Genomic DNA, 16,142 nt, shown 5'->3' on the forward strand with positions numbered 1-16,142 from the left:
TTTACTTCTCTTACAACCCCGTCTATAAATATATTAAACAACCACGGTGACATCACACATCCTTGTCTAAGGCCTACTTTTACTGGGAAATAATCTCCCTCTTTCCTACATACTCTAACTTGAGCCTCACTATCCTCATAAAAACTCTTCACTGCTTTCAGTAACCTACCTCCTACACCATACACCTGCAACATCTGTCACATTGCCTCCCTATCCACCCTGTCATACGCCTTTTCCAAATCCATAAATGCCATAAAAACATCTTTATCCTTATCTAAATACTGTTCACCTATGTTTCACTGTACACTTGGCCTACACATCTGCCTCACTCTTAATTCTTTCAATAATAACTCTACCATACACTTTACCAGGTATACTCAACAGACTTATTCCCCTATAATTTTTACACACTCTTTTGTCCCCTTTGCCTTCATACAAAGGAACTATGCACGCTCTCTGCCAATCCCTAGGTACCTTACCCTCTTCCATACATTTATTAAATAAAAGCAGTAACCACTCCAGAACTATATCCCTACCTGCTTTTAACATTTCTGTCTTTATCCCATCAACTCCAGCTGCTTCACCCACTTTCATTCTACCCACTGCCTCATGAACTTCCCCCACACTCACAACTGGCTTTTCCTCACTCCTACAAAATGTTAAACCTCCCTGGCCAATACATGAAATCACAGATTCCCTATCTTCATCATCATTTAACAGTTCCTCACAACATTCCTTCCAACCTCCCAATACCTCTAATTCTCCATCTAATAACTCTCCTCTCCTATATCAAGAATATAAGATTGTTTTATAAGTGGGACTACAAGAGTATATGATTGTCTTGTATTTGGGACTACATCAAGTATATACGAGTGTATTGTAAGTGTCTATACCAAGCGTATATTGTACAGTTTATATAATAGGTCGTCAAAATTCAAACAAATACACTACTTGAAATATTTAATGATCATCAATTATTTACATATTATATACGTATACAAAAATTATACCTTTTCCTGTATAAATTACAAAATATAAGAGAAACTTTAGTTTTTTTTAAGTCACTCTGCCTCGGTGGGATAAAGAAAGTTCCTTGAAAAAAAAAATATACAATAATACATCACTTGTAGCAACAATACATTTTTTGTTGTATATCAAAACCTGGTGGATATACAGTGGACCCCCGTCTAACAATCAGCTCCCAACTCGACCAATTATGTAAGTGTATTTTTGTAAGTGCTTTTGTAGGTGTATTTTTGGGGGGCTGGAAACGGACTAATCTAATTCACAATATTTCTTATGGGAACAAATTCGGTCTATAACGGCACCCAAACAGACTTCTGGATTGAAATAATATCGTTAGGCGGGGGTTCACTGTACTCAGTGCTATTATACATTTTGAGATACAATGGAACCCAGAGTTTTGGCCATAATTTGTTCCAGAAGGCTGTTCGAGTGCCGTTACTGAACGAATTTGTTCCCGTAAGGAATAATATAAATTAGATCAGTCTATTTCAGACCCTCAAAAATACACTTACAAAACACTAATAATAATACAGTTACATAACTGTTAAAGTTGGGAGGCGGCCGAAACTCGGGGTACCACTGTACATATAATGGAGACTGTATATACTGACAGTAATACAGTGGACCCCCAGTTAACGATATTTTTTCACTCCAGAAGTATGTTCAGGTGCCAGTACTGACCGAATTTGTTCCCATAAGAAATATTGTGAAGTAGATTAGTCCATTTCAGACCCCCAAACATACACGTACAAACGCACTTACATAAATACACTTACATAATTGGTCGCATTCAGAGGTGATCGTTATGCGGGGGTCCACTGTATATATTTTGTGCTATAATGAGACTTTGTGGATGTACTCATAGCAAGAGGTCTAAAAATCCATTATTATTAAAACCAAAACTAATTGCTAAACCCACCAGGGCCAGACAACACTGCATTTAACCCGTAAACGGTCCAAACGTATATATACGTTTTTTCAACATTTGAAAGTATGTAAAAAAAGTAGATCTTCTTTTTGTTTTTTTACATTTGAAAATGTGTAAAAAAAACTTTGATCTACTTTTTTTTTGTTATATTTGAAAATATATAAAAAAACGTAGATCCACTTTTGTAGCGCTACACATGTGAACGTAGATCTGCTTCGACTGTTTATGGGTTAAAAATACAAACCTCCTAACTTTAATACACAAACTTAGAAAATCTTAAATAAATCAGAACTAAGCTAGAAAATACAGTGGACCCCCGCATAACGATCACCTCCGAATGCGACCAATTATGTAAGTGTATTTATGTAAGTGCGTTTGTACGTGTATGTTTGGGGGTCTGAAATGGACTAATCTACTTCACAATATTCCTTATGGGAACAAATTCGGTCAGTACTGGCACCTGAACATACTTCTGGAGTGAAAAAATATCGTTAACCGGGGGTCTGAAATGGACTAATCCACTTCACAATATTCCTTATGGGAACAAATTCGCTCAGTACTGGCACCTGAACATACTTCTGGAGTGAAAAAATATCGTTAACCGGGGGTCTGAAATGGACTAATCTACTTCACAATATTCCTTATGGGAACAAATTCGCTCAGTACTGGCACCTGAACATACTTCTGGAGTGAAAAAATATCGTTAACCGGGGGTCTGAAATGGACTAATCCACTTCACAATATTCCTTATGGGAACAAATTCGCTCAGTACTGGCACCTGAACATACTTCTGGAGTGAAAAAATATCGTTAACCGGGGGTCTGAAATGGACTAATCTACTTCACAATATTCCTTATGGGAACAAATTCGGTCAGTACTGGCACCTGAACATACTTCTGGAGTGAAAAAATATCGTTAACCGGGGGTCCACTGTATTCTCATTTATTGGGTTGGCGATGTTCACACAGTGAAGACTGTCAGCTCTCCTTCAGTACCTGTACTCTGAAAGAATGGTGGCGAGGTAGCAGCTAGTCACATTAACTGTTTTGTTTCCATATTTCTGACATGATAGTATTCAAGGGATGATGGTGGATGTGCTTCTTGGTTATTATTTTGCTATTACTTCTGCTGTTGCTATTACTTAGGCTGTTGCTATTACTTCTGCTGTTGCTATTACTTCTGTTGTTGCTATTACTTCTGCTGTTGCTATTACTTCTGCTCTTGCTATTACTTCTGCTGTTGCTATTACTTCTGCTGTTGCTATTACTTCTATTACCATTGCTTCTGCTGTTGCTATTACTTAGGCTGTTGCTATTACTTCCGCTGTTGCTATTACTTCAGCTGTTCCTATTACTTCTATTACCATTGCTTCTGCTGTTGCTATTACTTCCGCTGTTGCTATTACTTCTGCTGTTGCTATTACTTCCGCTGTTGCTATTACTTCAGCTGTTCCTATTACTTCTATTACCATTGCTTCTGCTGTTGCTATTACTTAGGCTGTTGCTATTACTTCTGCTGTTGCTATTACTTCTGCTGTTGCTATTACTTCTGCTGTTGCTATTACTTCTGCTGTTGCTATTACTTCTGCTGTTGTATTACTTCTGCTGTTGCTATTACTTCCACTGTTGCTATTACTTCCGCTGTTGCTATTACTTCTGCTGTTGTATTACTTCTGCTGTTGCTATTACTTCCGCTGTTGCTATTACTTCCGCTGTTGCTATTACTTCTGCTGTTGCTATTACTTCCACTGTTGCTATTACTTCTGCTGTTGCTATTACTTCCGCTGTTGCTATTACTTCTGCTGTTGCTATTACTTCTGCTGTTGCTATTACTTCCGCTGTTGCTATTACTTCTGCTGTTGCTATTACTTCCACTGTTGCTATTACTTCCGCTGTTGCTATTACTTCTGCTGTTGTATTACTTCTGCTGTTGCTATTACTTCCGCTGTTGCTATTACTTCCGCTGTTGTATTACTTCTGCTGTTGCTATTACTTCCGCTGTTGTATTACTTCTGCTGTTTATTACTTCCGCTGTTGTATTACTTCTGCTGTTGCTATTACTTCCACTGTTGCTATTACTTCCGCTGTTGTATTACTTCTGCTGTTGCTATTACTTCCGCTGTTGTATTACTTCTGCTGTTGCTATTACTTCCACTGTTGCTATTACTTTCGCTGTTGCTATTACTTCCGCTGTTGTATTACTTCTGCTGTTGTATTACTTCTGCTGTTGCTATTACTTCCGCTGTTGCTATTACTTCCGCTGATGTATTACTTCCGCTGTTGTATTACTTCTGCTGTTGCTATTATTTCCGCAGTTGCCGCTCTCTCCCCAGTTCCTCAACCATGAATCCATCACAGTAAGTGCAGGTCAACCATTCTCCAAACTCAAAATCTGCAGAAGATAGAGGAAAGATATTGAAATTAATAATCATAACATAGGAAATACACCCACTTTAGTTTTTAAATACATATTTTTTAACACACTAGCCATCTCCCACCAAGGTAGGGAGACCCCAGTAAAGGAAACACATTAATCATCACTCATTCAACAGAAGTCTTGCCAGAGGTACTCAGACATTACAACTCAAATGATCCTCTGAATTGCTACATCCTCACTCATCCTTCAGAGTGCAGGCACTGTACTTCTCACCTCCAGGATTGTAATATTTTCACCCATCCTTCAGAGTGAAGCCATTGTACTTCCCACCTCCAGAACTGTAACATCCTCTCTCATCCTTCAGAGTACAGACACTGTACTTCCCACCTCCAGTACTGTAACATCCTCACTCATCCTTCAGAGTACAGGCACTGTACTTCCCACCTCCAGTACTGTAACATCCTCACTTATCCTTCAGAGTACAGACACTGTACTTCCCACCTCCAGTACTGTAACATCCTCACTTATCCTTCAGAGTACAGACACTGTACTTCCCACCTCCAGTACTGTAACATCCTCACTTATCCTTCAGAGTACAGACACTGTGCTTCCCACCTCCAGAACTGTAACATCCTCCCTCATCCTTCAGAGTGCAGACACTGTACTTCCCACCTCCAGTACTGTAACATCCTCCCTCATCCTTCAGAGTACAGGCACTGTACTTCCCACCTCCAGTACTGTAACATCCTCACTTATCCTTCAGAGTACAGACACTGTACTTCCCACCTCCAGTACTGTAACATCCTCCCTCATCCTTCAGAGTACAGACACTGTACTTCCCACCTCCAGAACTATAACATTCCCACTCATCCTTCACACTACAGGCACCATATTTCCAACCTCCATGAATCAAGCCCTACTACAAAGTTTGCAAAAAATTATCAATAGTCTTACAGACTGCATCTTTATGTGCAAACACTCGGCAGTTGGGACAGAGCAGTGTTGGTGGCGTCAGCAGCAGACTACGGCAACAACGTGGCAGTGTGTGACCTGCAGGAGGAAGCAAACGCATATTATTCTCTGAATAACAAAAAAAGGCACAATACCGTGACTGGAACGATACACAAATAACCCGCACATAAAAGAGAGAAGCTTACGACGGGTTATTTGTGTATTCTCTGAATGAAAGACAGTTTTATCAAAATTAATGCAGTGGCTATCTCTCACTGAGTTAGGGTTACCCACAGAAAAAAAAGGAAATGCATTCACCATCATTCATTTAATTGCTGTCTTGCTAGAAGTGTGCTCCAATCACAGCATAGATGACCCTCCTAATTGCCACAGCCTTATCCCTTCTATAAAGTTTTATAATGTGGTGTATATACAGTGGTACCCCGAGTTTCATACACCTCCCAACTCAAACAATTACGTAAGTGTATTATTGTTAGTGCTTTTTGTAAGTGTATTTTTGGGGGTCTGAAATAGACTAATCTAATTTACATTAATCCTTATGGGAACAAATTCGTTCAGTAACAGCACTCGAACAGCCTTCTGGAACGAATTATGGCCGAAACTCGGGGTACCACTGCAATTGTTCTCTATGGGGAAGTGGAAAACAATTCTTCTGTAAGCCACATGTGTTGGAAAAGGCGACTAAAATGCTGGGAGCAAGATGCTGGTAATATTTTCTCTTGCATAAATTACTAAAATACTGGGAACAAGGGATATTTGCAATTTTGAACTGCAGTATCAGCACATCCCTGGGAAAACAGTGAAGGAGTGAGAGATGGTGCAAGTGTTTCTTCCTTTTCTGGGTCACCCTGCCTTGGTGGTCACCCTGCCTTGGTGGTCACCCTGCCTTAGTGGTCACCCTGCCTTGGTGGTCACCCTCTCTTGGTGGTCACCCTGCCCTGGTGGTCACCCTGCCTTGGTGGTCACCCTGCCTTGGTGGTCACCCTGCCTTGGTGGTCACCCTGCCTTGGTAGTCACCCTGCCTTGGTGGTCACCCTGCCTTGGTGGTCACCCTGCTTTGGTGGTCACCCTGCCTTGGTGGTCACCCTGCCTTGGTGGTCACCCTGCCTTGGTGGTCACCCTGCCTTGGTGGTCACCCTGCCTTGGTGGTCACCCTGCCTTGGTGGTCACCCTGCCTAGGTGGTTACCCTGCCTACGTGGACACCCTGCCTTGGCAGTCACCCTGCCTTGGTGGTCACCCTGCCTTGGTGGTCACCCTGCCTTGGTGGTCACCCTGCCTTGGTGGTCACCCTGCCTTGGTGGTCACCCTGCCTTGGTGGTCACCCTGCCTTGGTGGTCACCCTGCCTTGGTGGTCACCCTGCCTTGGTGGTCACCCTGCCTTGGTGGTCACCCTGCCTTGGCGATCACCCTGCCTTGGTGGTCACCCTGCCTTGGTGGTCACCCTGCCTTGGTGGTCACCCTGCCTTGGCAGTCACCCTGCCTTGGTGGTCACCCTGCCTTGGTGGTCACCCTGCCTTGGCAGTCACCCTGCCTTGGTGGTCACCCTGCCTTGGTGGTCACCCTGCCTTGGTGGTCACCCTGCCTTGGTGGTCACCCTGCCTTGGTGGTCACCCTGCCTTGGTGGTTACCCTGCCTTGGTGGTCACCCTGCCTTGGCAGTCACCCTGCCTTGTTGGTCACCCTGCCTTGTTGGTCACCCTGCCTTGGTGGTCACCCTGCCTTGGCAGTCACCCTGCCTTGGTGGTCAGCCTGCCTTGGTGGTCACCCTGCCTTGGTGGTTACCCTGCCTTGGTGGTCACCCTGCCTTGGCAGTCACCCTGCCTTGTTGGTCACCCTGCCTTGTTGGTCACCCTGCCTTGGTGGTCACCCTGCCTTGGCAGTCACCCTGCCTTGGTGGTCACCCTGCGTTGTTGGTCACCCTGCCTTGTTGGTCACCCTGCCTTGGTGGTCACCCTGCCTTGTTGGTCACCCTGCCTTGTTGGTCACCCTGCCTTGGTGGTCACCCTGCCTTGTTGGTCACCCTGCCTCGGTGGTCACCCTGCCTTGGTGGTCACCCTGCCCTGGTGGTCACCCTGCCTTGGTGGTCACCCTGCCTTGGTGGTCACCCTGCCCTGGTGGTCACCCTGCCTTGGCAGTCACCCTGCCCTGGTGGTCACCCTGCCCTGGTGGTCACCCTGCCTTGGTGGTCACCCTGCCTTGGTGGTCACCCTGCCCTGGTGGTCACCCTACCTTGGTGGTCACCCTACCTTGGTGGTCACCCTACCTTGGTGGTCACCCTGCCTTGGCAGTCACCCTGCCCTGGTGGTCACCCTGCCCTGGTGGTCACCCTGCCTTGGTGGGATATGGGCGATGTGTTGAAAAAAATTAGTGAGGTGAATATCAGGCTCATCCCAAATATTTATGACGACCCACATCTTTGATACACCTCTGATGAGTTCCCAGAGTGTTTCTACTCCCAATGCCTGGCAGTGAGCCAGGCTCATCTGGTACTTGCCTGGTCAACCCGGCTGTTGCTCCTGGTGGCCCATTGACCCCATGACTACTTCACAAGTGTGAGTCGTGAAACAGAAAACGAGGAAAATATCAAAAGAACTTGAAATAGTCTTACCATTCTTGCACCTGCCATGTGTGAGGAAGCTCAGCTGGACGGATTCATGACACACCAAACACATCTCCTGCTTCACGTGTCCCAGTTTGCTTGAGAATATCTGCAATAACACACATCAACTGTATTTTGTAACACTCTGATAGTTTTCTGAGGTAGAGTTACCCCAAAAAGTGGAAACACTTTAGTAATCATTCAGGCAACTGCTGTCTTGCTAGAGGTGTGCTGACATCACAGTTCAGATGACTTTCTGAACTTTAACTTCACCACCTATCCTTCAACTTTAACTTCACCACCCATCCTTCAACTTTAACTTCACCACCCATCCTTCAGAGTGCAGCCACTGTACTTCCCACCTCCAGAACTGTAAAATCTCCCCTCCCCCTCCAGAATGCAGGCACTGTACTTCCCACCTCCAGAACTGTAACATCCTCACTCATCCTTCAGAGTGCAGACACTGCTTCCTACCTCCAGGACTATAACATCCTCACTCATCCTTCAGAGTACAGGCACTGTACTTCCCACCTCCAGGACTCAATTCCACCTAACTGGTTTCCCTGAATTCCTTCATGTTACCTTTCTCATCCTCATCTGTTATTACCAGTACATTATTATTACATTTATGGGGAACTGCTAAACTCTCATGGGACAGACAGTGCCTAGAGAATGAGAAGACTTCTCCATATATCTCACCTTACCCAGGACATAACTCACAGCACCTGACTAACACCCAGGTAACTAATTACTGTTATATGTAACCTGATTTACCCATACTGTTCCCCTAGTCTTTTGTTTGTAAATAAAATGCTCTACCACTGAGCTACGAGCATCAAAGACCCATTCATGCTAAAAATAATTATAACAACAACTAATATACAAGTTTGTAAATCCTGGTATAGTTTGTTTGCATTCGTGTCATTATGATTTCGTGAGTCTGTACTTGATTATGTTACCCTCACTATTATGCATTATTATTACTACTATTTTTTTTTTTTAACAAGTCGGCCGTCTCCCACCGAGGCAGGGTGACCCAAAAAGAAAATCCCCAAAAAGAAAATACTTTCATCATCATTCAACACTTTCACCACACTCACACATAATCACTGTTTTTGCAGAGGTGCTCAGAATACAACAGTTTAGAAGCATATACGTATAAAGATACACAACATATCCCTTTAAACTGCCAATATCCCAAACCCCTCCTTTAGAGTGCAGGCATTGTACTTCCCATTTCCAGGACTCAAGTCCGGCTATATGAAAATAACCGGTTTCCCTGAATCCCTTCACTAAATATTACCCTGCTCACACTCCAACAGATCGTCAGGTCCCAAATACCATTGGTCTCCATTCACTCCTATAGAACACGCTCATGCACGCCTGCTGGAAGTCCAAGCCCCTCACCCACAAAACCTCCCTTACCCCTTCCTTCCAACCTTTTCAAGGACAACCCCTACCCTGCCTTCCTTCCCCTACAGATTTAAATGCTCTCCATGTCATTCTACTTTGATCCATTCTCTCTAAATGACCAAACCACCTCAACAACCCCTCTTCAGCCCTCTGACTAATACTTTTATTAACTCCACACCTTCTCCTAATTTCCACACTCCGAATTTTCTGCATAATATTTACACCACACATTGCCCTTAGATAGGACATCTCCACTGCCTCCAACCGCCTCCTCGCGGTTGGAGATGTCCTGTCTAAGGGCAATGTGTGGTGTAAATATTATGCAGAAAATTCGGAGTGTGGAAATTAGGAGAAGGTGTGGAGTTAATAAAAGTATTAGTCAGAGGGCTGAAGAGGGGTTGTTGAGGTGGTTTGGTCATTTAGAGAATGGATACCAAAAAAATGAAATTTGATGGAAAACTGATGGAATTACGCTCTCGCGAAGTTAGCAACTTCAGCGATATTCACAAATCGGCAATTTCACCCACTTTGAGCCCTATTTTCGGCTAATTCCATTCTTCCAGTCGACCAAACTCATAGCTATTTCTTTAGAACTCCATTTTTTCTATTAATTGAGTACAAGAAACTGCCCATTTACCGATTTCAACTACCCAATAACATGGTCAGAAATTTGCAATTTGGCCAATTTCATGAAAAATTAAAAAATATGACAATTTCAAAATAAGGTCCAGAATGAACAATGCAGACATTCCTGGCTCTAAAATAACATTTTCTTTGCTCATCAGTCACATCTCCAGGCCCCTCTGATGTTACTCTTGCTTTCTATTTTGAATTTTTATTCAAACAAAAAATAGAAGATTTACTGTTATGCAGACTACTGCAATACTGTAATAATTGCATAAATAATGTCAACCCATTCATGACTGCATATTGGAATGGCTAGCTGGACATATATTGGACAATGGCATCATTTGTTTACTTTTGAACATTGGCAAAAATCAAACATTTCCCCTACTTTGAGCTCCATTTCTAGGTTCTTTTTATAGTAAAATCAATCAAAATCACCTCTATTTCTATAATATGTTTTACATTCTATCAAATGAGACCAAAAAAACGAGAATACAACCATAAATACTATATGAAAATAGACCACAAAGTTGGCATTTTAATTAAAAAAAAAAGTCAGAGTTTTTTTTTTTCTCATTATGCACTGCATGCTCCAGGATTTTTTTTATATGGTGCACACTGACCACACAGACCCATTCTCTCACATGTGGGCCTACCAGCTTTCTCCTGCTTGATTTGAAGCCGCTAGAATTTATGAGTACAGTGGACCCCCGGTTAACGAACTTTTTTCATTCCAGTAGTATGTTCAGGTGCCAGTACTGACCGAATTTTTTCCCATAAGGAATATTGTGAAGTAGATTAGTCCATTTCAGACCCCCAAACATACACGTACAAACGCACTTACATAAATACACTTACATAATTGGTCGCATTTGGAGGTGATCGTTAAGCGGGGGTCCACTGTATATATATGTCAAACATGGTACCTAAGAAGACATATATATATGACCGAAACAGTCAAAGGATTAAAAAACCCAAATGTTTCAAAAGATATGATAATGGTCATCCTGAGCCTCATGTTGCCAACAACAGAGACCAGTCATTAAGCTGAGCGTCGCCCAGCTTAGAAATGACCCAATTTACATGTATACACATCAGGGCTGTACCCCCTTGAAGGAGCAAATTACAGAATAATTGCTTAAACATGTAAGCAATTAAACCCAGAGAGGTCACAGAGGTGCCCAGGAAATGAGAGGCAATTAAGTCTGGTCTTGGGAAGGAAAGGCTTGCTTCATTCCCTTAGATCAAGAGCTCATCACCATGAAAACAATGTTTACAAAACAATAACATGGCTGACTAATCTTTTTTTTTTAATTTTAAAAAACTATTTTTCAAAAAATAAGGGAAATAGCTCTTAATCATATGAATATCATTGCTTCAAATTTCAAATATGTCTTAAAATGCCTCAAACCTTCGTTTAAAATGTTCTCGACACTAACCTCGGCCATGTCTTTGTCGTTCTCACTGCCATTCTTCATGATCCACTCGCACATGAGAGAGAGCGACAGCAACATGAGCGGCTGCGATGACACATCAGTGGTAATGAATCGGCTGAGGGTATCGATGATCCAGTGCTCCAGTATGGCTGTCTGCAAATTGTGCTCCACCTCATTCTGCCAAGGTAATGGTCTTGGTTATAGCATCAAGGTAAGAGTCCTGATTATAGTCAGGGTAATAACCCTGGTCATAGTCTGGGTAGCAGAGTCCTGGTCATAGTCCGGGTAGCAGAGTCCTGGTCATAGTCAAGGCAGCAGAGTTCTGGTCATAGTCAAGGCAGCAGAGTCCTGGTCATAGTCAAGGCAACAGAGCCCTGGTCATAGTCAAGGCAGCAGAGTCCTGGTCATAGTCAAGATAGTAGAGTCCTGGTCATAGTCAGGGTAGCAGAGTCCTGGTCATAGTCTGGGTAGCAGAGTCCTGGTCATAGTCCGGGTAGCAGAGTCCTGGTCATAGTCAAGGTAGCAGAGTCCTGGCTATATATAGTCAAAGTAGCAGAGTCCTGGTCATAGTCAGGGTAGCAGAGTTCTGGTCATAGTCAAGGCAGCAGAGTCCTGGTCATAGTCAAGGCAACAGAGCCCTGGTCATAGTCAAGGCAGCAGAGTCCTGGTCATAGTCAAGATAGTAGAGTCCTGGTCATAGTCAGGGTAGCAGAGTCCTGGTCATAGTCAGGGTAGCAGAGTCCTGGTCATAGTCAGGGTAGCAGAGTCCTGGTCATAGTCAAGGCAGCAGAGTCCTGGTCATAGTCAATATAAAGTAAAAGGACACAAGTGCAACTAATGTGACATTTTATTGTGGCAATGTTTCACTCTCCATACTCTCTCCCTCCAATCTGATATCCAATCTTTCATTACATAAATATTTTGCTACCCCTCATCACCTATTCTTTCCTATGTTCACTTTTAATTTCCTTCTTTTACACACCCTACCACTCTGCAACGTGTCTTCAGTAATCTCCCAAAAGCACAGTGTCATCCGCAAAAAGCAACTGCAACAACTCCCACTTTGTGTTAGATTCTTTAACTTTTAATCCCACACTTCATGCCAACACCCGAGCATTTAATTCTCTTACAACTCCATCTATACAGTGGACCCCCAGTTTACGATATTATTTCATTCCAGAAGTATGTTCAGGTGCCAGTACTGACCGAATTTGTTCCCATAAGGAATATTGTGAATTAGATTAGTCCATTTCAGACCCCCAAACATACACATACAAACGCACTTACATAAATACACTTACATAATTGGTCGCATTGGGAGCTGATCGTAAACCGGGGGTCCACTGTATATATATTGAACAACCATGGTGACATCACACATTCCTGTCTAAGGCCTACTTTTACTGGAAAATAATCTCTCTCTCTCCTACCCTGAATCTCACTATCCTCATAAAAACTCTTCACTGCTTTCAGTAACTTATCACCTATTCCGTACATTTGCAACATCTGTCACATTGCTCTCCTGTCCACCCATTCTCCTGTATAAATTACTAAATATAAAAAGGAGAAAAACTTTATGAAACCATTACTTCTTTATCAGGTCACCCTGTCTTGGGAGACAGTCAGTGCGTTGAAAAAAAAAGGCTCAATACAATACAGGTTGAATTTGCAAAAGTCTTCATAAACTAAAATGCCATAAGCCACATACTGTATCTTGTTTACATACCGTCAGTATATTCCACCATCATATCTCAATATTGCACAAATAGCCCGCACATAGGAGAATGAAACTTATGACGACTTTTTGGTCCAACATGAACAAGTAACTCGTCCATATCAGACCGAAACATCGACATAATTACTTTCTCATATGCAGGCGTTATTTGTGTATTGCTCCAGTCATGGTATTGTGCCGTTTTATTTTGTGTCCCAACATTAGTGAGAGAAACGGCAGACAGTTTACCGTTAATTCCAGCGTTCTGTGTTCTGTTATGTTGGTGCTCCTGAAGATCTTGGTCAGCCAGTAGTGCACTTTGAGCAGTCGCAGAGGAAACTCAGGAATTTCGTTGACTTGTACTGGGGTCATAGGTGACCATCCCTCCTTGCATGATAAAATTCTATCAAATGAAAACATAGTTTAGACATACAGGTGTTCTTTGACTTACAATGGGGTTACTTTCTAATGAACCCATCGTAAGTCAAAAACATCATAAGTCAAATATGAATATGATGCGACAAATACATGTATATAAGTAAATAAGTAACTACTGTCACTAAATAAGTAATCAAATAATTACTGTAACTAAATACCACTACTGAAAAGTAAATAAATGAATACAAGTTAGGGACTTGCCGCCTTCATACTGGGTAAATTATCTCAAGTTCCATCTTCAAAATAATTGCTTTTGCACCATCATAAAGGCAAAATATCATGAGTCGAACCAATGTAAGTCAAGGAACACCTGTACAATAAACGCTTGATTTATAAGACTAATGGGAGTTGAAAGCGAGCGGCCAATAATGGTGATTGTGGTGGAGAAAGATGGAATTTTTTGCCGTGATTGTAACAATAACAGAAACTTGGGTAAATGATGAGCTCTGTCCATTGCTTCCAAATCAACTGACCCTGAGGATTGTATCATGAAGGAGAGGTGGGGATATTTGCAGTTTTCGACTGTAGTATCTGTGCCCCTCTGGCAAAACAGTGATAGAGTGAGTGATGGTGAAAGTGTTTCTTCTTTTTTGGGCCACCCTACCTTGGTGGAAAATGGCCAATGTGTTAAAAACAACTGAGGTCTCTTAAATTGAGAATTTACAGTACAATTGTCTATTAAATTATTAAGATGATGCAAAAAAATTTCAAGCATTAATAACTTCACAGCAGCTGTAACAAACATTGACTGGCACACTGAGCTAGAAATCTATACAGATATTGACGAATGTATTAATAATTTTCTAAAAAAGACCCAATACCTCTATAACAAGCACTGCCCTAAAAAAACTAAACAGATGACAGCTAAGAGACTGAACAGTCCCTGGCTAACACCCAGCATCCTCAAATCCATAAATACAAAACACCGATATGAAAAACAGTACAGAATGGGCCACATAACCAGAGACCAAACAAAACGTTACTCGTCAGTCCTAACCAGCCTGATAAGAAGGGCAAAAAAATTGTATTATGAGAACAGATTATCCAACTTATGAGGTGATATAAAAAAGACCTGGAAAACCCTATCAGAAATTCTAGGAACAAAAAAGATGTCACGAAATAGCGAAATAAAATTAGCAAAATCAGATGAACCCCAACTCCCACCAACAGAAACAGCAAACAGACTCAATGATTTCTTCTCCACTATAGGACAAAACCTTGCCAATAAAATCCCAAGCTCAGATACCCCACCAAATGACTACCTCACCGGCAACTACCCGAACACACTGTTCCTAGCTCCGACTAACCCATACGAAGTCTCCCTTATTATAAACGCACTAAAAAACAAGGCAGGAGATTTAAATACCTTACCACCCTTTATATACAAAAAAGTGTCACAAGTGCTGTCACCAATCATTGCAACACTCTTTAACAAATCCATTGAATCCTCTACCTTCCCTACAGTACTCAAAATAGCAAGGGTCACCCCGATCCATAAAGGAGGAGACCAAACAAAGTTGAATAACTATAGGCCAATATCCAACTTACACCCTCTCTCAAAAATCTTCGAAAAATTAATTCATAAATGAATCTACTCCTACCTCATCTCCCAAAACATACTCAACCCCTGCCAATTTGGATTCAGGCCTATTAAAAATACTAATGATGCTATTATACACATGCTAGAACATATATACACTGCAATAGAGAAAAAAGAAGTCCCACTGGGGATCTTCATTGACTTACGTAAACCTTTTGATACAGTTGACCATGACTTGCTCCACGTAAAATTGTCACACTATGGTATAAGAGGGCACTCCCTCAACTACCTCAAGTCATACCTCAGCAACAGAAGCCAATATGTGTACGCAAATGGGGCAAACTTTTCCGCACAACCAATTACAGTTGGTGTCCCACAGGGAAGTGTCCTTGGCCCTCTTCTCTTTCTCCTATACATAAATGACCTACCAAATGCTTCGCAATTACTCAAACCCACACTATTTGCAGATGACACTACATACGTCTTCTCTCACCCGAGCCCAGTCATGCTAGCCAATACTGTAAATACCGAATTACAGAAAATATCTACCTGGATGAGGACTAACAAACTTACACTAAACATTGACAAAACCTACTTCATTCAGTTTGGTAACAGAGCTACAGATGTCCCTCTTAACATAATGATAAACGGATCACCTATCACAAAGCTAACAGAGGGAAAATTCTTAGGAATCCACCTTGATAATAGACTCAAATTTCATACACATATACAACAAATTTCTAAGAAAATTTCCAAGACCGTGGGCATACTATCGAAGATACGGTACTATGTTCCACAGTCAGCCCTCCTGGCCCTATATCACTCTCTTATTTACCCCTATCTCACCTATGGAATTTGTGCATGGGGCTCAACAACAATTAACCATCTCAGACCACTAATTACCCAACAAAAGGCTGCAGTCAGAATGATAACAAATTCCCACTACAGGCAGCACACTCCACCAATATTCAAAACTCTAAACCTACTCACCATACAAAACATCCATACTTATTACTGCACCTATTACATACATAGAACACTTAACTCTGATATTAACCCTCCCCTCAAACATC

The 16,142-nt window shown here is 42.1% G+C and overlaps 1 protein-coding gene across 3 annotated transcripts in view; it reads right to left on the reverse strand.

Moving 5' to 3' along the window:
* Window positions 1-947: 947 nt before the first annotated feature.
* LOC128703378 (T-cell immunomodulatory protein) overlaps window positions 948-16,142 on the reverse strand; it is a 56,468-nt gene continuing 41,273 nt past the window's right edge. For all 3 annotated transcript variants that reach the window (XM_070104627.1, XM_070104626.1, XM_070104629.1), the window contains 5 exons: window positions 13,341-13,494; window positions 11,381-11,554; window positions 7,911-8,010; window positions 5,285-5,380; window positions 948-4,345 (listed from right to left, as the gene is read on the reverse strand). In XM_070104627.1, the coding sequence (XP_069960728.1) occupies window positions 4,257-4,345; window positions 5,285-5,380; window positions 7,911-8,010; window positions 11,381-11,554; window positions 13,341-13,494 (613 nt within the window). In that variant the 3' untranslated portion in view covers window positions 948-4,256. The remainder of the gene's footprint in view (window positions 4,346-5,284; window positions 5,381-7,910; window positions 8,011-11,380; window positions 11,555-13,340; window positions 13,495-16,142) is intronic.

The sequence above is a fragment of the Cherax quadricarinatus genome, chromosome 93 (genome assembly GCF_038502225.1).
Source record: "Cherax quadricarinatus isolate ZL_2023a chromosome 93, ASM3850222v1, whole genome shotgun sequence".
In the NCBI taxonomy this organism is placed as follows: Eukaryota; Metazoa; Arthropoda; class Malacostraca; order Decapoda; family Parastacidae; genus Cherax; species Cherax quadricarinatus.